This window comes from Eleginops maclovinus, chromosome 6, assembly GCF_036324505.1.
Source record: "Eleginops maclovinus isolate JMC-PN-2008 ecotype Puerto Natales chromosome 6, JC_Emac_rtc_rv5, whole genome shotgun sequence".
Classification (NCBI taxonomy): domain Eukaryota; kingdom Metazoa; phylum Chordata; class Actinopteri; order Perciformes; family Eleginopidae; genus Eleginops; species Eleginops maclovinus.
Genome location: NC_086354.1, coordinates 16,393,098 through 16,420,906, shown reverse-complemented (window position 1 = coordinate 16,420,906; position 27,809 = coordinate 16,393,098). Strand labels below are relative to the sequence as shown.

Sequence of the window (27,809 nt, the reverse complement as noted above, 5' to 3'; positions counted from 1 at the left end):
CCTGTTCAAATTGTTTTTTAACATCTGTCACAAATTATAGAAATATAAAACAGCAGATTAAAAAAAAAACCCAAAGGCTGCTTTTTTTCTTCTTCTAGCGGACAAAGACCACGCTAGCTACTTGCAATTTGTTTCCATGTCTTTATGGCATGCTAAACTAAATTAACTGAACACTGGCTACTTATTTATACAAAAATGAGAGTGGTAACTTTTTGTCTAACTCTGTACAGGAAAGGGAAGAATCATGTTTACTGCAATTTTTTATTATTTATTAGACTTATTTTATCTCAGTGTCAACTTTCTTCACTTGTCTTAATATCAAATAATGCTCCTGCAGTGACAGATTGCCCTCTTGTCCCTCCTGTGCGACTGAGCCCAAGATGAGAGCTATTGTAGGGGAGCGTTAATACAAACCAGATGTTAAACTTGTGTCCTCAAAATGAATGGGCCTATTGGGAAACCAAGGCAAGTCCCAGGGGACATTCCACTGGAGGCTAAGCTGATTGGTTCATATTGAAACAACATAGCCAAGATAAACTGGGATTTCAAGAAAGGGGGTCTCTGGACGCTGGAGTCTAAAATAAATCGTTAGGGCTGAAGGAGGAGCTTAGCTCATCCTCTAAGGAAAACAGTGAGTTTTGCAAGTGACTGACATACATGATGACTGTGGCGCCAGGCAACCTCGGTCTACAGCCCAGTTGTGGGCTGCATGGGAAGTGGAGAGCATCAGGGGCCATGCTTCTTTTGTGCTGATGTCACAAAGCTGCAGGGTATTACTTTTTCCAAATTGTTGTATTTATTTTCCCCTCACGACTTCACTGTTTTTGGCAGGGGGAAACTAGAGCTGAAATGGTCTTGTAAAGGCATATTTAAATACAGCTCATTTGTTTAATCTCCCATACCGGCATCAAAGATATCATGTTTGAATTGAGCTCTGTTAATACAGCTACATCTTGATCTATTTACTTTTGAAATAACTCCAGTTATCCAGTACTCGGTCCATGGAGCTGAAAATGTATTGCAAAAAATATCAGCTCAATTCAGCTTTGTTCATATGATTTTTTCCCCAACTGATTTTGATTTAATGCAGTTTTATCTTAAAGCCTTTGCTTTCATAGGTTTAAGATTTAAGGTTGAATTTACCACATACACACAATAATACACAGTGCACTAAAATAGTTAATTACCATCTGAGTAGACCTTGCTCAGGAAAAGCCAAATTAAATGTAGGGAAAAAAAGGGAAACTTTCAATGCTAATGAAATTATAAAGTGGTAAAATAATCCAAATGTAATAACTAATTTAAAAAAGTGGATATGGGAGATGGGATATCAGATTTGGAGGAATAAACGATATATTAATATCGAAGAGTAATGCAATCTTTTACATCTTGAGGCCTCAGTCTCAGGAGGAAAATTGATTGAAAATGGCCTTTTTCACCTTCCCATTTGCACAGGAAATAACTTAGAGACATTGCATCGCTTATAAGGAAAAGTTAGACATTTTGTGAAATACACTTATTCAATTTCTTGCCAAAAGTCACCTTGGAACGGAGCCCCATTAGTGGTTTCCAGTCTTTCTGCTAAAATAAGCAACTTCTAGCCTCTGCTTCATATTTAACAAACAATAGTGCTATCAATCTTCTCATCACAAAAATGCGAAAGATTAGCCAAAAAGTCTGAGTATTTCTTGAAGGGGTCACAAGCCAAAAGCATTCGTGACCAGCAATGGAGATAATTATGAAAATAGACAGTAGGGTACTCATCTTGTACAATAACCAAACAAACTGTTACAGAGTATTCTTACTCTCACAACAGGATATTTCATACCTCTTTAATAAGTCAATAGGGATGCTGCCTCTCATAAAAGCTTATGAGTATCATCAGTGACGAGTTCATCTCAACTCAGAGAGCCGCTCTGTGGCCACATGGTATTGTTAAGTGGAAGTTCACTTGTTTGGGCATCCTGTCAGTAGCCAGATAAACTGGGATAAAAAAACAAAACTCCCAAGGTCACAATAGTAGCATTTTAATTACCCTTGGCCAGTCATAGGGGTAATCGCTGGTGCCATGTCTCTCTGTGCTACAAGTTGTCAGGATTTACAAAGAAAGATCTAAAAAGAGAAGCACGCTTCCACACAATAGCTGGAAAGCAGGAGTGCGGCGGTGCTTTCCTCTGTCAGAGGGCTGGTCGGCCTGTTTTGTAAGCACTTCCATCCTGTGAAAGCCCCTGGTAGACCTCCACCTGCTAGCTCACTACAAGTCTGAAGCAACTTCTCCAGAGAGAAGTGAGCCAGCCTCTCCCCCTCATTTCACTGGCGCCAGTGCTCAATGGGCCCTGCACTTTGATTATTTGTGTTAACAGTTAATTTAGCACCACAGACACATGTGCCAAAGCTGGCTTCACTTCCTCATGCATCACCAACAAATGTGACTTTTATGAGTTCCTTTTCACAGGGCCACCCCCCTCTCAGACTAAGTTCTCGCCTGTCGACTCACTCTGCAAACCCTCTGTGGACTGAGTCTCCCCCCCAGACACACACACACACACACACACACACACACACACACACACACACACATACACACACACCATCTCCTCACCTCTTACCTCTCCTCCCCCATCTAATTTTCCAACCTCCCACCTCCACTCGCTTATTTCGTTGGTTCAGTCTTAATCTCTTCCACATCTTTCCGGGAGAGTTATTTCTGGCTCATCTGTTCCCAATGTTTGCATTATCAGGAATACATTTCATGTCAATTTATTCCTTGGTTAAATACCACAAGACACTCGCTCTTTGGGAGATTTGAACTGCAGTCCAAAAGAATGCCTATCCCCCAAAAAGAGGGTCTTTGCATTGTTTTATGATGCTTTTTTTCCATTTGGATCAGACCTTACAAAAATAACTACTGAGAGGGAATTAAAGAAATAACTGTTTTATACAGTGAGCTCACTTAAAAATACATTACAGACCACAAAGAATGAATACCTTATTGCAACTGACGATAAATGGCATTTTCATCCAGACTTCTGGCAGAAGATGACCACCGTAAGTGTTCCAGATATTAAGTCAAACCTGAGAGCATGACCTGCACTATTTCAATATAAGGTGACACAAAGATATAATCTGCCTTCATGAAAACCTCTACCCTCAATACCAAGTGGAGCCACAGTCTAGTGGGGAGTGGGAAAGGGAGCTCAGAGGACTTTGTCAATGCCTAGTTAGCTTCGACATTGATACTTACAGACTGGGAAAGAACAGTGCTGAGGGAGCACAAACTAGCCGCACACCGATGAGCTCATGCCAGGACTATGCAAGGAGAAGGCCACAGGAGCCATGGAAATATTTGGACATCTATTTTGCTCCCCCGCTTGTCTGTAGCGCAATCCAGTGCATCATCTTTTGTGGTTGAGAGACACGTTTTCATGTGGCCAGAGGCAGAACCTTAAAAGGTCGGTTCTAGCATTTCTTTATTTTTTTTATTGTGTGACTGCATTTCAGCCACTCAGCAGGAGCAAATTGCAACCGCATCCCCACACCGCAGATTCTTCTTCATTAATTCTCCATCCGTGCCATGCGGTCTATCACTGCCTGAGCATCGATTCACAGTGGTCCATAATAGCAGGGCGACTTTAACGGCCTGTTTTCAGTCAAATAAAAAATTGCCACTGCTGGTATGATAGAGCAGTGTTCTGTTGTGAAGCTGCCTGTGGAAACATGAGGAAAAATCTTGTGAAATTGTTTTTGCTTTAACATGAGCAGACAGAGTCTCTCCAGTAAGGAAGCTTACTGAGCTCACAGAGGTGTCATTAAATCTTTCATCTGGATTATATTTCAACTCTTAAGAGGTTCAAGTCTTGGGTTTAAACCAACAGCAGGTGAATTATAACACCCCCATTTAGCATTCAGCAGTATATAAAAAGGTAAATAAATGGTCAATGTAATGTCATTTTAGACAGAAGGACATTGTTAGCTCGTGGTTGCATCCATCAGTTGCTCGGCACAACAATCTGGTCCTGATTAATGGCACCCAAAGGTAATCCCCCTGACAATACATCTAGTGTCTCGATGAGGTTTACATTGGCGGTTTTAAGAAAAATCTACAACCAGTCGATGGATTGTTCCTAAATGAACATGTGTTCTTTCATTTGTTTCATACCTTCCCTAGATCTACTATTACTTAGCCAATTTATTAAGGGGTTCATCGACTGCCTAATCATGCTAAAAAAAAGAGTAGTTCAAATAAAGCCACTTTGTAATAGACTAAAGCCAGCCAAATGGAGATATCCCCTCTTAAAATGAAAACGAAAACTGTGATGAAAGCAATCTTTTTTTCTCATTCCCTTCACACACACATAAGGTGAGAGGATGACAGAGTCTATCCTCGGGGGAAGAGGGGGGAGATATCACAGGGGAGTGCTCTCAGAGACACTCGGCTGACCGGGCTTCTGCTCTCAGCTCCGGGATTCCCTCCTCTTCCTTCCCAGTATTGTCCCACATCCTGCATGGCCCGGCTCTCCTCTGCTCTGCGGCCATCGCTGCCACAATAGCAACAGCGGGCAGCGGGCACTGAGGGGTGACCGGAGGGACACCAGCAGTCAGCCTGACAGGATGTGACACACTTCTCTCTACAATTAATGAGTACAAAAGAAGCGGATGACACGACATGACAGCTTAGTGTGGCACTTCAGGCCTTAATGGCTTGCTGAGTGGCATCTTCACACCCGGCCATCACACTCAGAAATAAAAATGGCCAATGATGGCAATACGGAAAAGACATGTTGCAATGTTTTATTCAACATGAGCTTTAATAAATGATGTAATAAGATGAAAAAATTCAAAACAACTCATGCTAAGTGGTAAGGGTCTAAATTACATGTTTCATTACGATTTTATAGGCTGTTAATTAGAATAGTGATATTGAAAAGATAAACTAACTGATGATATCAAAGTGAGATATGTACGATTCCATTGAATCGGCTGTGGTGAATATCAGACGATATCATATGACCATTTAACACAATAAGTTGCATTTATATCACCAGAAAACAACAACTAAAATTGATTTGACAATGTTATCTGGGCATCCCCAAGAGCACATTTTGCCATGATGAAACACACTGTGACTCACAGATGAAAACAATACCAGCAATGTTTCAGCTGGTAAAAATAGACCTCCTGTTGTTGCAGCATTTCTCATGTTCAAGCACTGTTCAAATGTTTAGGAAGGAGCCTGGATGACACAGACGTACCATGGGAAATTCAAAAACAAGGTGCATCTTAGAGACGTTATAGAGGAGTTATGAATTGATGTTTTTGCTTTGCATAAATAATATTGAATCGTTTATCAATGAATTGATACAGTCTTTACAATCAATCTATACTGAAGTATTGCTCAATCCTACTCAGTGGTGGAAAGTGGTTAAGTACTGTACAATTATCCGAGTACTGTAGGTTACTTCAGTCCAATTTTGTAGCCCGTTTGAGTATTTCTATTTCCTCTTCACAACACATCAGCAGCAAATGCTGTTCTTTTTACTCCACAATAGTTCTTTACAGCTATATTTTCTACTATGCAGATTAAGATTTCAGATACAAAAACTGCCAATCAGTATACTGTATAATGTAGATAACATTCACCTTTACCAGCTACAAAGAATACAGCATGTTGCTGTATTGCTGTTATAGGTCAATTTTACTGCTTAAACTTCTGTACTTCCTCACCCAAAGCGTGTATATATAGTAACTAGCTTCTACTAGCTGTTTATAAGGAAGATTACCTCAATGTTGCCAAAATATGATGAAGGAAAAACCGCATTGCTATAACTAATTTCAAAGCAAAGATTGTTTTTCATCAGTGTATTTGTCAGGAGACAGTCTGAATAACCACAGAGATAAAACATTCAACTAACTAGTATTGATATACCCTTTCCCAAGCGAATTCTCTGGCCTCAGTAAATGAGCAAAAGAGCAGAATTTCTGCCTGCTCTGGCGTTTGCTGACTGTGAACAGCAGCTTTCTCGATATTAATAATAATATTACCGATGGCACCACTGAAAGAGAGGGATTAACGCTCATACTGCAGAATGAGAAGTCACCGCTTGGCTGGTATACATGTGGGATTTGACTTGACTTTTCTTTAAACACAGCAAATGGGAAACCAAAAATCTTTTTCATTTAAGAGCAATTAAGTGGATCCCAGAATCACTGGCTCCAGCACGCCGCCGAGGCTTTTTTTTTTCTCTTCTGGTTTTATTACCCATTTCCTCTCCCTTGCGCCAGCAGAAGGAATGCTCACTTTTCTCTCACAAAGCCACATTTCCAACGCCAGAATCACACAGGGACCACCATGATTAAGTGCAAGCCAGTGCTTCCCTAAACATGTAAGACATTATAGACCCCCCCCCCCTCCTCCTCAAAACACTGGAGAAGTGTTGTGTTCCACATTTATGTGAAGTAATTAAAAACATCCACCAGTAATTTAATAGTTCTCACCAAGTAGAGACATGAAGTCTACACAGTTTTTTCACTCTGTATAAATAACCTGGTATGCAGTGAGTACACAGAGAGACGATTTGCTTTTTTTTTTTCATCCTGCTTTTGCAACATTTTGTAAGAAGCCCTGTTCTGTGTCACTTTGACCAAGTGCAGTTACAAAGTGACACACTGACTTTTAAATGCGTGTTCCAGATAGTGTGATCCATACATCAAACGCTGACAGCAGATTCAAATCAAAGCTTTCCTATAACTCCAGGCTGTCATCCTGCAGATCTTACAGTCTAACATCAGTGTGCATAAAAATGACCTCAAGCGCTCGCCGCTGCAGCGTATCCGAATGCGGATGGCTTTGTGAAGTGCATGTCAATAGCCCCGAGAGGCGGCAGAGCAACAGCCATGTGGTTCCAATCTGTCGCTTTTCTCACAGCGAGAGAGGAGGCCATTCATTCATCTCACTGTAAATACAGCACTTAAACACTCAACAGACGCACTGTTTTCGAAGCCACCAAAAAACTGTCCATGTGGGTGATTAGCTTAGGCAAACATTGTTATTGTAACTGTTTCCTTTTAATAATACATTCATAAATTATTAAGAAGTACCTCATTCTCTGCCTCAATTTTGTATATAATTGAAATTCTTTGTCACAACCTTAAGTTTATTTTAATTGTCCTAGGCAGTCAGATTTGCTTCAACAATTTCCTCAGTTAGTTTTGGAGGATGTTTTTCTTAAAAATAATCTAAATGGATAAAACATGGCATTTAAAAACAAGAAAACCAAATTTAATTGATAGGAACGTTCAAGACTGATGGCTAATGTTCTTGTTTTGAGTTGCTTTGACTTTTTTAACCTGTTCATTATTCAAAGATTAACACAATATTTGCTGACATATTTCATTGTTCAACTTTATCAACTCATATGAATGTTGTGTTTACAGCTTGTTGCAAACAATCTATTAAAGCAGGTTTAAAGAAAAACTAGAAAGAACCCTCAGAACGTCTCGAACCGATCTCATAGTTTCACCTTCACCTAACACCTCAGCTGGCTGCCATTGAAGGATAGAGCCGTAAAATTACAACTACGTGCAGAACATCATATTCATAACAGAGCCCCTGAGTATCTCAAAGACCAATACAGAAGTGGAGCTAGTGTTTCTCCCTTGTTCTTGCCAATGTTTAATGCCAAGTGTTCGTTAAGGCATCTGTGGTGCCAGGAATTAGAAACCACCTTAATGTTAAAAAATTCTGTCCAATTCTGTCTTATGGGAAACCTAATTGTTATTTATTTTCTTTGTCTTTTGTGCCATCTTCACATTAAGTACCTCAATGACATTGTGTCTAATTCAATGTCCTTTCTTTGATGTAAAACACACATTTAGTCATATGGGGTCTTCTTTTTCATCTGCAGACAGACTGTAAGGGCTCTCCTCTCTTTAAAACTCCAAATATAATTTATGACAAGGACCAAAAGAATGGTAACAAATGTGGTTTCTCAGGAAGACAGACAGATTCTCCCTTCAGTGGCCATAAAGAAGACAAAGCTTTTTACAGTATCAACAGACGCAAGACTTGACCTTTTGGCCCTTTGGGGCAAAAGGTGAGCGCCCTGGTAGCGGAGGCCTGGTTCCAGGAGTCTGCCGGCAGACGAGACGTATGTCCTCCTCACCACATTCCTTCCCATCTTAGATCACTGAACAGCTCTCTCCGGCTTTCTGCCCCAGTCCTTCCCACCCGAAGTAATATAACTCTTAATTTTCGCCCGGATGGCACCTTATAAAGAAACCAAAATAAACCGAATGGCACAAGTGTAATAAGCTCAGAGCTTCCAGTGCGGATTCAGCTGGTGCTTTAGTGCAGGTGCATGAGTTTGAAATTCAGATTAGTCTGAGGTTAAATAGTCAAGGAAGGATTTCCTACTTCCATTCAAATGAGACTCAAAAAAAGAGTTCAGAGAAGTCTGCTCTGGAAATACATGTGTTGAATAAAGGAATAAGCCTGTGTAGCCCAGGGCAATGTCTTTTATATTTTGGGATGACTGTGGTTCTGAGTGAACCGGGTGCAACACAAGCCACTTCCGATTTCATATTCATAACTTCCGAGAAGTGTGAGGGATAAAAAAATAAATATAACAACAAGAAAGCAAGGAGAGTATATAGCTGATGAAAGCTAAGCCCATATACTAACCGTCACATCCAGAAAGTCAAATCTCATCTCGCTCAGACTGAGGATGAGCAAGGTCATCCTCCGCAGCACACACTGACTCATCCCACACCCACATGCACACAATTTGAAATAAGAAATCTTGCATGCAGATATCTAATTGCTTCATTGTAAGAACATTGCCTTATTAATCTAGCAGTGTGCACAGCCTCCAAAGAAGGACACAGGGACACCAGCTGAGAGTCTTTGGGACAGTAACCTACAAACAGCAAGGCTGTAGCTCCCTACAGCTAACTGCAGAACATGTCACTTTCCTAAGGAATAATGACAGCAAGCACAAACTGAGCCTGGAAGCATCACAGTGGCGGCGTTTTCATGACAAGTCATGTCCTCTAAACAGAAGCCCCTTCAGAGTCTGCCGATGACATACTTGAGTGTAGAGCGCCCTCTAGGGGACAGAGCGCTGACATGAATGGACACAGAAGCAGTCAAGCATACCAGGGCATCACATAAAAGCTCACCCTATGCAAATGTAGCTTTGAAACATATTTTTAAAATGTTGTCTTTTGATATGCAAATTATGCACAAATTCACAATGCAAGCATGTTTTCTGTTTGTGTTGCTTTTCAAATGCAAATGTATAATTTATATGCATATAAAGTAAAAACACACCGAGTCAAGATGCCTTTGTGGTTCTAATTATCTTTATGCAAGTCAGCTGTCTTGAGCATGAATACACAGCAAGTGACCCCGGTAATAATCCTGGTTTTTAAGTATGCTGCTTTGACAAGTGTTTCGGTTCGGAGTCGACGTGGCCGACAGACGTGAGCTTAACCCAACCCAGAGACAAGACAAGCTGCCCAGAGTCAGAATCTGCTGCAGAGAGGGAGATTTATGGCCAAGGAGGTCACACGAGGTCGAATGCGCAAGGTACCACACTTCATCATTTTTAGACGTCACACAGACGCACTGTCTTGAAGCCTTCAATGCTTTGAGGATAGAGTTGTACTTGCTGAGAGAAGGCCCAGTGGTTTTCAAATTCAACATCCATCATAAAAGCTATTCACAATGTCGGGATTATGTCACAAGCTCTGGGTCGAAAAAAAATAATGTATTGACTGATGGTGCATCAATGTTTGGTGGCTGCACCATCACATACTAATCCTTCCAAAATAAGTGGAGTCTGGTGCCGGAGGATAATAGGAATGTAAATTGCAAGAAATCCACCAAAATCCATGATTAACCCCCCCCCCCAGACTAAATACTCTTGTAGATAATAGAATTTGGTCTTGCTTCATTTTCCTGGTAAATGAACTTAAGTTTAAAGACGCTTTAGCAACTAGATGTTTAGCAATACACAAGTATTCTAAACAGAGTAAAACAAGCAGTGTACTTACGACAGAAGATATCTGCAGTCAATTCCCTTTAAATGCCCATTTGGTTAATTAAACTTTGTTAACGAACAGCTAGAAAACAACAACAGAAGGTCACATTCTGCTTTGGGAACAGTACCCTTGCTTCTCACTGCCAAGGTGGATATTTACCACCACAAACTGAGCAGTGTTCACAGCCTAGAACAGAAAATATATAATAACCGGGTTTGAACGGGCCATCCATCATTAAGGAACAGGCTTTTTAACCTAATACATTTGCCACTAAATGGGACCTGCAGAGTATAATGAATGACATTTTGATTATATTATTCTAATGAGCAGCAGCCACATATCAAATGACTGCCGTGTGGCGTCACCCAGCAGTTTCATTAACCTGGTTTCCATTACACGGCCCAACAGTGACAGCCAGCGCTGACTCACACCGTAATGCATGACTCGTGCTTTAACTTGTCAGCGGAGGCCCTCTTGTGGGAAAACTGGCAAATGTTGGTGCAGCTGAGGAGTCACAAAAAATTTCAACCATGGGACAGTTGTTTTTCGACAGTGATTTTAATTTCAGAAAATCACAAGTTCATACACCTGCCATTTTCACAACAAGTTAAATGCAAGGGTTTCAGAACAGAACAGGCTTCAACGTCTGTTACATGTCAAAGAGCGGCCGAACAGAAACATATTGGTATTGTGTCAAATACAGATATATATATATATTTATAAAAAAAATCTTTCTTACTGTGTGACACTACTTTTAGACTACAGCCACAGTTCAATATTAAGCAATCTGAATGATATTTTAATGAACCTGCTAAATTGACTAACAAACTCAAAAACGTGCTCTTCAACTAGGTATTAGTTACAGAACATGCCATCACACACACAGCTTCCTTCAGTGATCATCGAAACTTAAAACTATTGGGACTCTGGTACAGCCTGTGTGGCGTCATGCTTCCCTCTTCAAGCCCACTCAAGCTGAATCACGTCGAACATAAAAGTCATTGTCAAAGTATTTATTTAGTCGATTAAAGGCAGATAACTGTGGTCTTGTTGTCTTTTCACTATCTATTCAGTGTTTAACTGCAGGGACATTTTCTTTGTAAATGAGCTACGCAATACGGAAGTCCAATCTTGCTCTTGCAGACGATATTGTTGTTGTGTGAAGTGAGCCTCTTGATGATTTTACACGATATTTCTAAGAGAGTAAGGTTTAAGTCAGAGGGCCGAAACAATCCATTACGATTAAGTGCTGTAGGTTTGTCCTTCTGGTGGTTGTGGAAGCTTCATATTTTCTTTGGACATCATTAGACGCCTTAACTCTTGAAGAACAATTTTAATGCTATAAGAATTCTGCCATTTCGCTAAAACTGGTATGCTACGTGAATCCACCTGTGAGACGAGAGAAAAACCAAAGCACCAGATCAGTCATTGCGACAGGACGGATGACAGGGAGTTATTACATCCGAGCGTCGCAGAACTGCAACGGCACACAATTTCTGAGTTCAACAAATAATAAGACAGAGCAACACTGTGATGACACTTACCAAGCCGTTGGAATTATTTATCCCATTCATGCTTATTTTTGTTACAAATCTAACATTGGGGGATGCCTCTGGGTATCTCGCTCCACATTCCACTTTCAGACTGTATATCCTGTTCTCATAATTGGTCTGAAAACAAGAGAGAAACAACACATTAACGTCAGCTATAGTATCTATAAAGGTCTAAACAGGATTGGACTAAACCTTACTGGGTTTATATATTGAAATGTTAAAAAAAACATACAATAATATCTACCAGGAGGACCTGAACAGCTGCATTTAGAAATAAGGAATCTAGAGTTAAAATGATGAGGCTGTTTGGGAGTGCATCTGCATAGAAAATCATTTCAAAAACCTGAAAAAATGACTTGTGAAGCCTTTTTCTTGAACTGTATTGCAATACAATTAGTTTCAGTACACCAAACCTCTGACTACACTTCTGAAATGACTAAGCAGGAGGAAATCAAGTAGATTAGTCAAATGCTTTTTGCTCACCATGAAACATTTGTATTCAGGTAAAACTCTTCTATCAATCCAGGATTAAGTCAACAATCTAACCTGTCATGATATTAATAATTAGAATCGGAGGATGAAACCCTCTTTATTAGTCACATGCATGCACACAGCAGAGCACACACAGTGAAATTAGTCCTCTGCATTTAACCCATCCTAGTTCTAGGAGCAGTGGGCAGCTATCGTGCAGCGCCCGGGGAGCAATGGGGAGGGGGGGATTGGAGGTGTCCGGTGCCTTGCTCAAGGGCACCACAGCAGGGCCTAGGAGGTGAACTGGGACCTCTCCAAGAAGCAGTCCACTTTCCATATTTCAAGTCTGTTCGGGGACTTGAACCGGCGACCCTACGATTCCTAGTCCAAGCCCCTACTGACTGAGCCACTAATTCATGTTGCTTACGTAAAAAAAAAAAAATGGGGATTCATCTGTGAATGAAGACAAGCAGTGCCTAGAAGGGATCCAGGAGATCCAAAATATTACGGATAAAGCGCAGGAACAGCTCGTCACTAAAGCGAGAATAGCTGGTTCACCCTAACCCTTAAGTATAAACCAACTGAAATAAGCCTGGGCTGTTGCGCTTGCAATTGATGTCTGAAACTTGCCGTGCAAGTTTCCTGTTTTTCTGCTGCACAAAAAGTTGCAGCATGGCGCGTTTGACTTGGCATTGTATGCTCTGCAATGCGTCAATTTTGCATGTGCATATCGCATTGTCGATGTTAAAACGATACATCGCTCAGCCCTAGTCTTCATTATGGTTGACAGTCTGTGCATTGGAAGGACAGTTATGCTGAGTTTGCTCTGCTTACTCTTGATGGTCCAATGATCATGCCTGTCCATCGTGTGAGGGTCATGTCTTCGTCATCCTCGAGGCCCCAGCTGACTGTGCCATCGCCCTCGCCCTTCTGCCCCTCTTCAAGCTCCTCCAACAAGCGAAAATTGCGAGGAACTTTAACTCCTAAAAGAACAAGAACAGAATTTGAATGACACAGATTTAACAGGATATCGTTTTCTTTCATTGAAAATCCAATAAAAAATAACCAAAACCAACAATGAGTTGATTCTATGTAACAAGTCTTTTCTGTGTAGCCCAACTCTTGTCATACTGTAGCGTAATCATCTGTGCCTAGAGCTCCAGGGTAAAAGGAAAAACACATCAGTGAGCCTCAGTGAACTGTTGCTTGGACAAAACCAGTCCTTTGCAAATGAAACATTGGACAACTGTGACAGGCACATGATCTATAAAGCAAAAGGGTATTTGATAAATCGACAAAATAGATTGCAGTAGAATCAACAAAGTAAATAGAGCTGAAACAATGGTCTCTGTGTCCACTCTGCGTCTCTGGACGGATGGTCAGACAAAAACATTTTAAGACAACGTTGGAGATTGAAAGGTTTTGACTTTCCTCTGAAATAGAACTGCAACATCATTATCCAAATGTTTTGTCACTGTTGGTGCATCGTTCCATGAACACCAGACATATTTATATTTTTAAGAAAATAATAAAGCATTTGAGATGTTAAAGGCAAGACTGGTTACAAGAAATGGCTCAACATTAGTTTGATACATATGAAATCACAGCACACAGCACTTCCTGGTGTACCTGCATATAATTGGATACCTTGATCATGATAAATGTATTTAAAATTATCTGACATTTTATTTTTTTCCGGAGTATACAGGCCTATACTGCAGATCTTGAATTAATGATTAGAAAACATGTAATTATTTATTAACACCGTGCAAAACTAATAAGCAAAAGAGGAAAACAATGTTTGAAAACGCTGTTAGCATAAAATAAAATGTCTTGAGAGGCTCTCGCAGCTCTGTAAACGAGACACTTCTTTCAGCTCATGTCTAATGGAGTAGTTGAGGTTGAGGGGACAGCACTTAAGAAAAAACTGCTGCTATACATAATCATGATCATGAAGACAAATTCACAAAAGGGGAAGTGAAAATAGCTTTTTGAAAGGAGGCATCGTGACTGAGGCAGAGGACTCAGTGAAAAAATATTCTAATTTTCCCTTCAGTCATCAAACTGTTCATTTCATCTCCACCGCCTCTCTCAGACAACATCGATCAAAGTGAGCCGTCACAAACCACTTTTTTTAAATCAATATTTCACATCTGGTGTGCAACAGCCACAATGAAGGATTGACTCTTAAGTGGCTCTCACATTTTCTTGAAAGGCATTTGCTCAGACCAAGTTTCAGGTCTTTATCAATGTACAAACACTAGTGAAGACACCAATGTTAGCTTCTTATTTTAGCTCACCAGTTTTACTGGTAGCAGCAAATACGTAGGCTGTAAAGTAACAAGAAACTCCAGTACAAAAAAAACCTTAAAATAGCACAGCTGATTATTTTATCATTTGTTTTACCTGAAAAAAAGGGTCTAAAAACAATTACAAATGTACAGAGCCCAGAATGACAATGTCAAATTGCTTTGTGTACAAATCCTAACTATGTATTGGTTTGCTGCAACATGAGACAAAAGAAAAGCAGTAAATCCAGAAGTTTGGATAGCTGGCACCCTCAGATGTTTGGCTTTTTTTTTTACATTTGCCATTTCTTAATTTGCTGATTGGATAAAAAATTACAATAAAAAGTTTGGCACTTAGGTTTAATATTATACTGGCTGTGACTTTCTTGCAGTATAAACACATTGAGGAAATAACTACCTCAAATATCAAGTTCATGAAGTACTATATGATAAAAAAGACAAGTTTGCCTCTTAGGTATATTTAGAGCTGTATCGTTTTATTGTCCTTCACCATTGTGGTTGTCTCTGTCCTCAATTGCATTTCTTATAGGAATAAAAACAAAAATATTAAAGAATAGGCAGACTTTTGGGCAACACTATGTCAAGAATATTAGCCTGAATCTATAATCAAGGGATGCAAGTAAAATAAACGATTCAATTGATTTCAAATCTAATATCCTCACTCTGTAATTGTTTTGTTGGCATCCCTGCCACTCCCTAATTTGAACTCATGTCCTCTAGACTACTAGTAACTTAAACCTAGCTAGGTTAAAAATGAATAAGCATGTCAAGCCAACCAGGTAGTTTCGATTATGAAGTTACTTCCCGTTTACCAAGTTTGCAATTATATCTTGGTGGCGTGAGACTAATACGAATTTAAAAACTGCGTACGACCTACAAATAAATTGTAAATGATCGTATCAATATTATTTCGCTTTTCTATAACTCATAAAATAGTTTATTTTTGCAAGTTTTACAACCACGCTTTTCGCAGGGCACTCCAAGCATGGGCCCCGACTTTGCTGAAACAAAGCGAGCTAACAACAGCGTAGCATCTGGTGCGTTTCTACACTCCCCCACCTAACAAAGGCAAACATCTACTTAACGTTAAATACACTGATTTATTTCCAGCACCTACTCGTAGAGGCACAGAGAATAAACTGTTCAAATGTGACGTTGGCAAGTGAAGTGCTAATCAAAGAGAGCCTGGTTTCTTCATTAAAATGTCAGTGACGGTGTTGCAATGTGAGGTGTGTCACTGAGAAGCCATCCAAAACCCCCGCACCATATTTGACTTAAATGAATGCAAGTCCATTGCTATAACTCCACACATAGGACGTGTGTCTGGACAGCCAATATAAAAATACTTATATGTTTATTCGAATCATAAAACTAGCTATACGGACACAACTACACCGACGCTCGCTACCTCGCGGTGATGGAATATTCTAGTAGTTGCTAAATTAGCTAAAGCTAGCTAGCGCTGTCTGCGGTTGTTTACAATCCTGATATTTAGGCAGTCTACACCGCCATTAAACTCCAATAACACATTATGCAATATATGGATGTCTTCTATGCAACACATTGGAGCCAGTACGTGCATTAATGACGTGTATTTGTTACACATTGAGCTATTTTAGCCAACTCACGGGGCAAGCTATTTGCTAGCGCCATGGGATAGATGGCCCCGGTGATATTCATTGCTTCGCAGACAAGGTATTGACGAATACGTTACAATTCTGCGCAAGTTTGGTACACATTTGTAATACGAGCTAGTTGTCACGTTTGGTCCCGAGATGACATCGCATCCGCGGTTCGCTAACTCTTTATGTCGCTGTATGTGGTTATTTTGAAGACACACAAACCTGTGGAGGTCGCCATCTTCTTCAGCCGAGCCGAGTCCAGAAGCACACAGAAATGTGACATCACCACAGCCGTTCAAACCGGCAGACCGCGGGTGTGATTAGAGCAAACGGTTTCACACGCATTTCACTGAGCACTGTCATCATACCACCAGCAACCTGGACTAAATTCGAGACTTTTTAACTGTTGTTTTCAGTCCAAATGTGTCAGATTTATATTTGACCTTTTTTCTAATGATTTAAGTGATTTGTTTGATGTGATAATGTTTAGTGATTTTTAACAGCACCCCGACACTGATAATACAGTGATGCAGCTCGAAAGTAGAACTGGGAAAATGGGATGCTTTTTCATGTTCCATTATGTGTCATATACATCTGGGAACATAGTACCCTGAAAGAGCACTTGGTAGAACTGGGTAACATAGGATCCTTAACATTATCCAATGATATGCTCTGTAAATATGGGAGCAAAGGACACCATGTAGAACTGGGGATCACGGGACACTTTTTCATGTTCCCATGTGCCTATATCTGTGGAATTTATCTTGGCACGTACAGTAGGACCCTTGCAAAAGCACATTTGTAGAACTCGTAGACTATGAAATTGGTATTACTTTCTAAATGAGACCCTTTGTTATGTCCAATTATGTACCATATACATATTGGGAACATAGGCCTCAGAACATTGGGTCCTATAGGATAATTTTTCATATTCCCATGTTTGCCAATAACTCCATTCAGTTGTATAGCTGTATCAATCTGGAGACCATAGGCCAGGGGACATAGGACCCTGGAAATGCACATCAGACTTTATAACCTAAGTAAAACTGGGGGACATCGCACCCTTTTCACACATGTTACCAGTGGGGCATATACATCTTAGGAACATAAGATTGAACATAACTCTATTACTTTTAGCTAACAGTGCAAATTATTGCTTATTAGCACCCAAAATAGCTTAACAGTAAAAAAGCAGCATAAGAAGAAACACAACTGTGTTTGCGTTGGAAAATTTAAAGATATTTTTTATACTCCAAGTGTTTCTGGAGTTTTGACCTCTTCAATTCCCAATCACAAAACTGCTACAATTAAAAGAGATTACTTGAGGAGTAAATACAAATTGCTTGTTAAAATTGCTTGGTGGTCACAGAGAAGACAACAATGTGGATATAAACAACGGCAGCTAATACGAGAGATGGAACTGTCAGTGGTAGTTACTATGGCAACATGACCTTCAAATGTACCTTTCCTTAGTAGATACTGTAATTGAAACTTTCAAATGTTTCAATTAGTCTGAACAAACAACATTATAGATGTTACAGCAGTTACGTTAAAAATATTTATCAAGGCTTTCAGAGTAAACCATATCCTCTCCCAATGTTCAATGTCTTGCTGGAAAAAAATCTCAACCCCACTTCTTTACTAGTATGCATTTATGTTGCTGCAACGGGAAGATACGTGTTCTCAGCCAAGGTTCATAAGTTCCTCAACTCAATATCCTCTCAAAATGACACATTAGGGACACCTTTCAAAAGGATTTCAGTCTAAGCAATGTTTTTTCCCCAAGGTGAAATGCTCACTGCATTTTCCCCTGGGTCAACATGTTGAAATCACCCACAGCTTTACTATATTTGATACCCTCATATTTACGGGCAAGAAAGTTTTTTTCATGAATATCTTCAAACTCATTTTAAACAGGAAAACAGCATTTCAAAACATCCATGTTCCCCTGTTCTTTTGCTATTAAACTTTGATGGAAGACCTTAACAATCTTTTACAATCTTTATATCAAGAACATAAGACCCTGGGGACATAGGGATGATCCTGTTGCAACCCTTAAACATCGACATTTGAGGAAAACCCAGTTCATATATTAAATATGTCTACTGTGAGTGAGGTAATGTGTATAATAAGAGATGAGATGTCTTCTTGTTTTTCTGTACATTCTTCTTCTTGCGCTATTTATTAAAAAATGGTCTCATATAACTATGCATTGTCGGAGGAGCTCAGGTTTTAAGATTTTCATTGCCATTTCTACACTGCAGCTTATGTGCCCATGACATTAAATCCTTTGAATCTTTAGATATCTAACATATCATACCGCCAAAGTGCAAATTCTTTTGATAACAATTTTGAAGATACTCGGGGAAACATATAATGGGAGCGTCAACATTTCATTCAATTTTCCACTACATGAAAAAAACAACTTCAATCATTTTTTAGTAAGCATTATTTTATTTGTCTTCTATAACAAGTAGTATATATAGTATATAGTATATCTATAATAATGCAAGCTATAAAAGACAATTCATTGAAGGGAATAAGTGACAGACACTCATCTTAATGTACAAGTGGAAACAAAAGAGCTTTTTACCATGAAACACAAAAACATAGAGACTTAACTTGAAAACAGGTAAAGTAACGAAATACAAGCAATTTTAAGTATTAGTTCCATACATTATTCTCTTTTTTTAACAAGACACTAAAGTCTGAATGAGTCATGTGTTTATTCTGGATCATGTCTCCAAGTTGCCGGATATTCAAACATCTAATACGCCCAGAAAACATATGGTGGTTCAATTATACAAAATACTTTTTACAGCACAAGAAAAGAGGTTGACACAGGATAGCATTTAAAATTAAGGACTGTACATAATTGCAGGGTGTGCCTTAGGCAAGGAGACGAACAGTCTTTCCAGTCACCGTCAAGTAATCCTCGTCAGCCAGGGCTCGGAGCGCCTCGTCAAACAGCTCTTTAGTGATCGCCTGAAGGCAAAGTCATAAAGAGGGAAGTCATTACAGGGAGTGGAGGTGTTGACAATTTATAATGAATGATTACCTTGTAGAAAAGTTGATCAAAAATAGTGTCATTGATTTTCAGAACTTCTAATGACATTTTATTACCAATAGTGTAAACTTGCTGGCCAATATCTAATGATGCATTACTGTATCTTACATCAATATCATGGACAGGAAAATAAAAAGCCTCTGCTCTTGAAGAAAAGGAAATGTATTCAAGTAAATGAAAGGCTAAATAAAAATATTTACAGTTTCAGATTGTCCTCTGAGATCATCAAGCAGCTGATGGTACTTCATGGCAGGCGTCTTTCCTTTGCCCTGGATCAGTTTCTTCAGGACTGAGGCAATCTCCTCCCTGCGTTTGCGGGCAGTGGCGCTCATACCTGGAAGCACAAATTAATAGGTAAGTCCATTTGTAAGCAATCTTTCTATTATGTCTGGCATGGTCCACCAACTGTCCTTAACCTTAAGATATTCAGTTTTTTACCATATCATTTTAAGTACATCAGCCCATTTTTGCACTTGGAAAGCTGGAAACAGTGATTAGTACTTCTTCAATATGTATCTCTTCCAGTCAGCTGCTATTGTTGCACCAGAAACACTACCAATACTCCGTTCAGTTTATGATAATGGTATGAAAATTAGTCCCTTTTATCAATACCTCTCCACCAGTCATGTCAACAAATTATTCCAGTAATTAAAATATTGTCAATGCCCTGTGCTGAATACCTGTTGTGAGAATGGAGATGTCAACAAATCCTGTTCTGGGGTCAGTGGCCGACTGTTTGAGGGCCTCTCTGTGCAGCCGCTTGGCCTCCTCCACGTCGATGGTCTCCACCTTCTCACAGAAGCGCACCTTGGCGTGGGCCTCTGCCAGGCGGATCAGGGACTCCAGCTGTCTGGGATAGGCGGACACCATCCCCCGACCACTGCCTATCTTCCTCATGTCTACATAGGCCTGATGGTCAACATGACAACTGTTAAAGACTACTAACAATTACCATAATGATCATAAATTATGGAAATTCTTAGAGAAGACAAACCTCAATGAGAGCCTGGCCGGCTTCCTCACTCAACCTTGGGTGGATGCATGTTCGTGCATATGCGATGTAGTCCCTCAGCACAGCCATGTCGAGGAACTCTCCCTCAATCTGCTCCTCGCTCTGGTAGTACAGCGACACCAGGTGGTGGGCAAGCCTGCGGTCATAAGCCTCGTCCTGGGGATCCAGCATCAGGAAGATGAGGTCGAATCTGAGGGACAAAAACAAACAGGAGAATTAATAAACTAAACCTTAGAAAATGTGACAACAACCGTATGGAGTTAGGAAAATGCTTGATTTGAACAATCGTGCTTTCAAAGTGAAGGATAGGATTGAATTCAACTTAACTATTTTTATAATGCGTAACTCCATTATCAGCTGTTAAAAAAAAAAGTGGCATACATCGATTCCTGTGGGTAATGGGGAAGTCTGTATCAAATGTATTTCTCGCAATTGCATTTTGACAATTTTGATTCAAGGCTGCCAGAGTCTGGATATCATTTGTTTATGGACCTTGAACTTGCTTATAAAGTGCCCAAGTTTTACTTTTAAAAATGTGTACAAAACTTCCAGCGTGCCAGTTTGTCAGTGCTCACCTGGACAGCAGAGTGTGAGGGAGTTGGATGTTCTCAATCGTGGTCTTTTTCGGGTTCCACTGAGATTCAATGGGGTTTGCAGCAGCCAACACAGAGGTGCGGGCATTCAGCTGGCAAATAATTCCAGCCTGCAGACCGACAAGACAAAAAAAAAGGGTGAGAAATGTCCTTTTGTAGCATCTCAAAGAGTTTTTTGTTGGTCTTATCTACCAATCTCTGTTCACAATGCGTTTTGCACACCTTGGCAATGGAGAGGGTCTGCTGCTCCATGACCTCATGCAGAACGGAGCGCGTGCTGTCACTCATCTTGTCGAACTCGTCAATGCAGCAGATGCCGTTGTCACTCAGCACCAGAGCTCCGGTCTGCAGGACCAGCTGCCGGGTCTCGGGGTCCTTCATAACGTAGGCGGTGAGACCCACAGCGCTGGAGCCCTTCCCCGAAGTGTACTGGCCACGGGGAACCAGGTTGAAGACGTACTGCAGCAGCTGGGACTTACTGGTACCCGGGTCTCCGCAGAGCAGGATGTTCACATCGGCACGGAAGTTTCCCCGGCCGGTCTCACTGAAGTCCTTACGAGTGCCGCCAAACAGCTGCAGCAGAATGCCCTGAAAAGAACAGAGATATCAATACTGTGATCAAAATAGAAATTACCCAGGATTTCGGTTATCATTTTTTTCATTGTTTGATCCCATTACTATTACAGGACATGCTTATCAAATATTATCCTCCTATCCTAATATATCAAGTATTTGCTTGGAAAAGCCCCCCAAATGAAGTTATTTGAACTTAAAAACATTAGAGGACATAGGTTTAGCATTGAATAGGAATATATAAAAGGTGCAATAGAAATTGATAGGTTGTTTTACTTTTCATTCTTACTTGCCGATGAGGGGCAGATATTTTTGCTTGCAAGTAAGCAGGGAGCTCAGGGAACACAGAAAATCCAAACACTGTTGTACATGCATTCCAACATCACCATAACGCCGGAAAGTCTGCTTTTATTGTGGACGCAACAGTCTTGATTTCTTATTTGGTAGTATCTACATGCATTATTTATGCCAAACTACTTGTAAGTAACAAGTGCCCAGTTAAATAAGTCTCCCAGTGCGCCAGAATAAAGAAAGCAGTAGTATCAGTATCACAATAGTCCTGAAACTAGCTTACCTACATTACTGCAGTCAATGTTAGAATCCCAGTCTAGGATTTCAATTTTTTTCTTAGTGCATCCAACTGTTTTTTTTACTAGGTGCTTGTGCAGGAAACACTCAAGTGTTGGCTTGCTTCCATTCACACTTACACACCTTTTTGATATCCTCATGCTCATAGATGCTCGGTGCGAGGGCTGAGGAGAGGCGTTCGTAGACGTCTGGTTTGGCTGCCAGCTCCTTCAGCGTCTGTACTCGGTCTTCGGTGAAGAGCTTCTGTTCAGAGTCCTCCAAACCGTGCAGGCGCTTCTCGTCTGTCTTACGGAAGTGGATGGCATCGATGTGAGTCTTGTACACTGACTTCACGTTGCTCTGACGTGGGTTCGCACGCATGGGGACTGCTCTGTAGACACCTGCAGGGACATTCGGGGAACTGTTAGGATGTCTATGATTGACAGGATAATAAATATTAAAATGTTCACAATTTGATGACTCCATTATACCTTAAACGAATGAGAAGTCAAGTCATTTCTCAAGCAAAAATGTTAAATATTGTCCATTTCCCACTTTTCATTTGAAAGGTTTTGAGTAATTTGGCGTTTTGGGTAGTTGGTTGGAGATGAAGGGTTAGGGTTCAGCTCTGTAAATTTTAATGCACTATTTTGACTTTTTGTGCTATTTTAAAGCTAAACAATAAACGAAAAGGCCAAACAATCAATAATAAAAACAGTTTTTGGCTGACAATGAGATTCAGGAAATCTTACCGGTGATGTTAATACGGTCTCCTGGCTGCACTTTATCCACCAGGTCATTGTGAGCGTAGACAATCGTTGTGTGTGGCGTCTGGCCAGCCGGCATGTCTTCAGGAGACTCTTGAATTTTGACCTGTTGTAAAAGCGAAAGATCAATACATGAACAGATGTCATGACCTCCACAGCAACACGTCCCTAATTAACACTCAACAAATTCGGAGATTAGGTGTCGCCGTGTGAAAGCAATCTGTCCCTTTATCAACCCTGCCGAACTCTCACCATCTGTTTGTCTGAAAATAGGGAGCGATTGTGAACGAGCGCCAGGCTGTGGGTGGTGTTGCAGTGGCGGCACACAGCCGGCTCAGCGATACGCCCGCGATCCACCTCCACCCGAGTGCTGAAGGCGCACACCTGGCACTGGAAAAACGCCTCCTGCATCTCGGGGATGAGCTGCGAGGTGCGGATCACCATGCCGCTGATGGTGATCAGCTGATCGATGTCTGTGGAGGCAACACATAAGGCACACAGGAGCTTTAGCCCGGAGCTGATACCTCACGTTTTATCAAAGCAGGGAAGAATATTCACAAAAATCACCCACTCTAAATATGGGGTGAAATGTCATGGCATGGTAGCCCTAAGAAAAGTGTGATGTCACTTCACGTGGGCTGGATTAATGAATCCACACACCTTCTGGGTTCAGGCTCCTCATGTTTCGGGTCTTCAGAGCGTTGTAGGGGCGGACTTGGATCTGAAACTCGAGGATTGAGTCTGGAAAACGCTCAAAGAAAAGCTCGTTCACAGCCATGTCGAAGGTTGGGATGACTTCCTGCACAGGGAACAAATGACTCACTTAGCACTTTCACAGCAGGCGAAAGAAGCTCAACACGGGCACTCAATTTCTCAGAAATGCTTTTAATCTGTAATTATTGTTGAGTTTTATATATTTTAAGTGGGTTTTTTATTGTGGTTTTATGAATTTCAACAAAGGGTCTTTGAGTAACCTGAAAAGCTCTATATTATTATCCTGTAGGAACATGAATACCAATTGTCATTGTCCAATGTATTCAGCACTTTTTCATTTTTGTCTCGTGCATAATGTTTAAACCAGTACCTTCTGTATATGGAGAAGGGTAGGCATGATCTAAAAAGGTTGTACCATTATACGAGTATGATCTCTTATCAACATTGACATATTATTCTGTGGCTGTTCACACACTTTGGCACACTTCTGTTCCATTTTCTGATCAATTATTTTAACTTAAAGACCAAAACCGATCGATGAATCACTATTTATTAATTTAGCAAATGCAAACACGGTCCAGGTAAGTATTTGGATAAAATGGCACAAATTGACTTTATATGAGGTAATTATAAAATAAAGAACATTACCTGTGGGTAGCAGATGAGCTGTCTGTAGAGTTCTGCATCAAAGGACTGCACATGCAAACAGCTCACATTCAGCACCGGATCGCCAACAACACTGATCTGCAAGACAGAAATAAAAACATTAATATTTAAGATAAACTTTAACTGAGCCAGTAAAACATCGAAGCAACATCATCATCTATTGCAAACAGGGATGCACCGATACATCGGCCAGACATAGGCAGGTGTTCGCCCTATTTACTGCCATCGGAACAACGTTGCTTTTGTTATTTTTTCCTGCGTTCAGTCATAACATCTGCGGCACCTGTAGTCCATTTATATATAAAAAAAACATTAACTAAAGAAAACAAAAACATGTCGTCAGTGTTGGACTATATCACCCAGAGATCCGCGATTTACTTATGTAGATAAACTACATTATTCCAAAGTTTACAGTAACTTTGGAATAATAACACGGGAATAATAAACAGAGCGCTCTCTTTTCCTCTCTCCCGCTCTCCCTCTCCTGACAGCCCGTCCATCTCATGCAGCTCGCTGATCCAGTAATGAATGATCCGACAGTAAAGAGTAAATATATTTATAACTAGTTTAGGTAGATTCAGAGGTAGATAAAATAGCCGAGTGTGATAAGTCTAATTCTAAACGTGTGTTTTGCTCGGCGCACCGGTCCCCTCACAGTGGGCAGAGCTGCAGGTGATCCGGGGAAGCTGCGTACTTTCTAAACAGCGTACTATGATGTTATAATAACGAACTTGCTCAGCCTTTGAAATTGAAACCATTTTGAGAGACTTTTTTTTTGTTTTTCCTGCCAGATAGTGGAATAACAACAGTGAAAAAATGACATTGGGACATCGGCCAAGAAATTTGGCATCGGTGCCTCCCAAATTGCAAGGATCTGCATAAACAGTACAACGAACAATATAAAAAAAGTACACAAAAAAAAAAAAAACTACCTCTTCCAGCTTCTGCATGTATAAAGGCTCGTTCAGGTCCAGACCAGCATTCTCATCTTCAGTTGAGGTTGAGTCAATGAATCTCTGCAGGAACCTCTGAAAGCAAAGGGATGCAAAACATGCAAACAATTAGCTCTTTTGTTCTTCGAATTAGTCCCATCTTATAGTCGCTGAAATGCAAGATTTCATACCTGAAACTTCTCCTTGCAGGTCCCGACATTCACATCAGTCCCCCAGATCACCAGTCTCTGGCCTGCGTTTTGCTCACTGGCTACAGCACCATCAGCACTTGGCTGTAAAAAAAACATTTAAAAGAGTGTTAACCAAAGTGTCTTAAGTTTGTCATGCTTAATGTTTTCAGCATCATGATCTTATTCAATTACAATAAATTAAAAAGAATATCATGAAAGCATTATTCTGCTGACTTCTACACTGACCGGCTCAGACTGGAGATCGACTTGTGGACCCTTCCTCACTGACCCCAGGTCAGGACGCTGTCTGGCCGGTGTGCCACGCACTCCACTTCGCGGGGTCCCTTCAACCCTGGAGCTGGGGGTCCCGTACATCAGAGGCGAGCTCATGTCCACTTCATTGGGTAGGACTGTTAAAGAAGACACTGTAGGTAACTCAAGTGTGTAACAACAAATAATATAATAAGTCCCTGCGTTTGGATAAGGCTAAAGCTGTGCATAAACAAAAATATTATAGGAATAATTTCATCAAATGACTTTGTATAAAAAAGTAAGAAAACGTTTATTTCAAAACATCTGTTTACAAACTGTCACATCTCAGGCAATATATTCCAAGTCTCATGCAGTTCCGTGCTCATTAATTACCAAACTAAAGCATTTTCTCTTAATCCCTACTATTATAAACACTTCCGCATGAACAGTCATATTGCAAAAGGTATGTGAAAGTTTGGAGTTTAAAGTTTCAACACTTCTCTCCGTTTTTTTAACTCAAGATTAACACTGTGTATTGATATACAACTAAACTTTCAGTGGGTGAAGTATTCCTTTAAACCTGTCTTTCTGTGTGATAGGTACCTGAGGGTCTTGGGCTGGAGAACAGAGAAGTGTCCTGAGGTGCTGCTGGACTCAGGAGGTCGGTGGCGGGGGAGGTGGGCATCGGCATTAGGTCTGCATTGGAAGAGTCCTGGCCTCTGCGCCGCTGAGAGGGAGGCGAGATGGGGCCCTCGCTGCTGGCTGTAGGTACATAGACACAAACAAGTAAATAACAGTGTGTGTACACAAACAAGTAAATAACACACACACTTTTTAAAGAGACATGGACTTACGCGTTGATGGGTTGGTGTCCCTTTCTCGTTTGCGGCCACCAGGAGTCAATGTTGGGGAAGACATGGTTGCGGTTTCTCTGAGGATTAAATGGTATCAAGTAAATAAATGTTATCCTGATTAATAGCTGCCATAGTATTGCAGGAAAAACAAAAACTCTAGTAGGAGTTGTAGCATAACATCTTGTGGAAGTATTTCAAACACCTGCCAACTGAATAATGGAAGTATGGTTGGTGTGTTTGGTCAGGCTTGTTTTCTGTCAGAGGCCAGATAGGACAACACAACACTTTACTAGTCTGACTGTTGCGGGTGTATAGTATTGTAGAACACTGTATTTCAACATCTTATACATTTTATTAGCTCTCCATGCTGTTTTGTTTAGTCTAGTCCGTCTTGCAGAAGCTGTAGTTAAAAAAAGCTTTATTGTCCCTTTCGTTTTGTTCCACCTGCATAAATCAACATAAATGAACTACAAATACATTGTTCATTAGTGTTGATAAGTCTTTAATATTGTTTGTCACCACTATGATACAATGGTTATAAATACATTTGAAATATAATTAACAGTTTAAACTAAATGAAAGTATAATGGAAAACAGTAATCTAGTATCACTTCAAAAAGGTATAATACTTCCTTTAGATATTCATGCATCAACTACCAATTCTTCATAAAAGCAGCTAAAGCTTATTTGCATGTTCCATATACTTGAGCTAATAATACAGGTTATTTTGTTATTTGTTAGCTCATTAATAAAATGTCATTGTGCTTTAGCTACTTAAATTTAAGGTTTTGGTACAGACAATAACTTTTCCACCATTTGACATGTGGCTGCAGAGGAAACAATGAGCTGAAAACTAAAGCACTGTTCAGCATGATTTAACAATTGAAAGTGAGCTTGCAAGTTGATGCACATTCTCACAAACGTGTGTGATAACAGCATATATGATTCAATAAACACGATCAATAGATTAATAAGAAATAACATAACCAAATGAAGTTGAATCCTACCTCTTCTTCTGTGTGTACGTCCGACTGCTGGAGAACTGGCGCGAAACTGCGAGTGACGTTATTTTCGCGGGGAACTTTGGACCAATAGCAAGCCAGGATCTTCGTTTCTTTCCGGACGATTCCTCCACCGCAAAGGGGGGTTAATATTGAGATTAAAGAACCACAGCTTTAATTTAGATACAATAAGTGCCTCAATATATTAAATAGAAGTTTAAACAACAATTGAAGCTAAAGAGATTACTCTATATTCTATAAGAATTACGATATGCGTTTCTTGCACGTGACCTTTTAATCATAGATACCCTTTGAGCTTATATGGTTTGGTCCAACTATAAATCAACTTTTTTTTGTATTGCTTTATTGATACGGGTTACAATACAAAATTACAGAAAAATGACAAACGTCACCTGAGAACAGGAAAACAAATGTTACTGAGAAGAGCAAATTAATAAATATGTGTAAATATTAATAAAACTCAGCAGAATAACAATAGCATTTTTAAAAAAAAAATGTTGTTATAGGAAAACTAAAAAAAAGGTCTGCTGTTTTTCGCTTAATTCATTATTCATTATTTTAGACAAGAAGGGGCAAATGTTTGATGGTGCTGGAAATAGTCCT

The 27,809-nt window shown here is 40.2% G+C and overlaps 2 protein-coding genes across 2 annotated transcripts; both read right to left on the bottom strand.

Moving 5' to 3' along the window:
• Positions 1–10,580: 10,580 nt before the first annotated feature.
• Positions 10,581–16,422, bottom strand: ube2v2 (ubiquitin-conjugating enzyme E2 variant 2). The gene is made up of 4 exons (XM_063886300.1): positions 16,219–16,422; positions 12,900–13,048; positions 11,586–11,711; positions 10,581–11,430 (listed from the first exon to the last, which is right to left on the bottom strand). Exons 1-4 carry the CDS (start codon positions 16,277–16,279, stop codon positions 11,284–11,286), a joined length of 483 nt encoding a protein of 160 aa, XP_063742370.1. The 5' UTR covers positions 16,280–16,422; the 3' UTR covers positions 10,581–11,283.
• A 2,254-nt stretch (positions 16,423–18,676) lies between these two features.
• Positions 18,677–27,266, bottom strand: mcm4 (minichromosome maintenance complex component 4). Its single transcript, XM_063884993.1, has 17 exons — positions 27,192–27,266; positions 26,185–26,261; positions 25,934–26,092; positions 25,325–25,488; positions 25,079–25,180; positions 24,888–24,983; positions 23,938–24,033; positions 23,236–23,374; positions 22,828–23,048; positions 22,561–22,681; positions 21,953–22,209; positions 20,891–21,256; positions 20,651–20,778; positions 20,058–20,265; positions 19,744–19,972; positions 19,264–19,397; positions 18,677–18,981 (listed from the first exon to the last, which is right to left on the bottom strand). Exons 2-17 carry the CDS (start codon positions 26,246–26,248, stop codon positions 18,886–18,888), a joined length of 2,580 nt encoding a protein of 859 aa, XP_063741063.1. The 5' UTR covers positions 26,249–26,261; positions 27,192–27,266; the 3' UTR covers positions 18,677–18,885.
• Between the last annotated feature and the right edge of the window lie 543 nt (positions 27,267–27,809).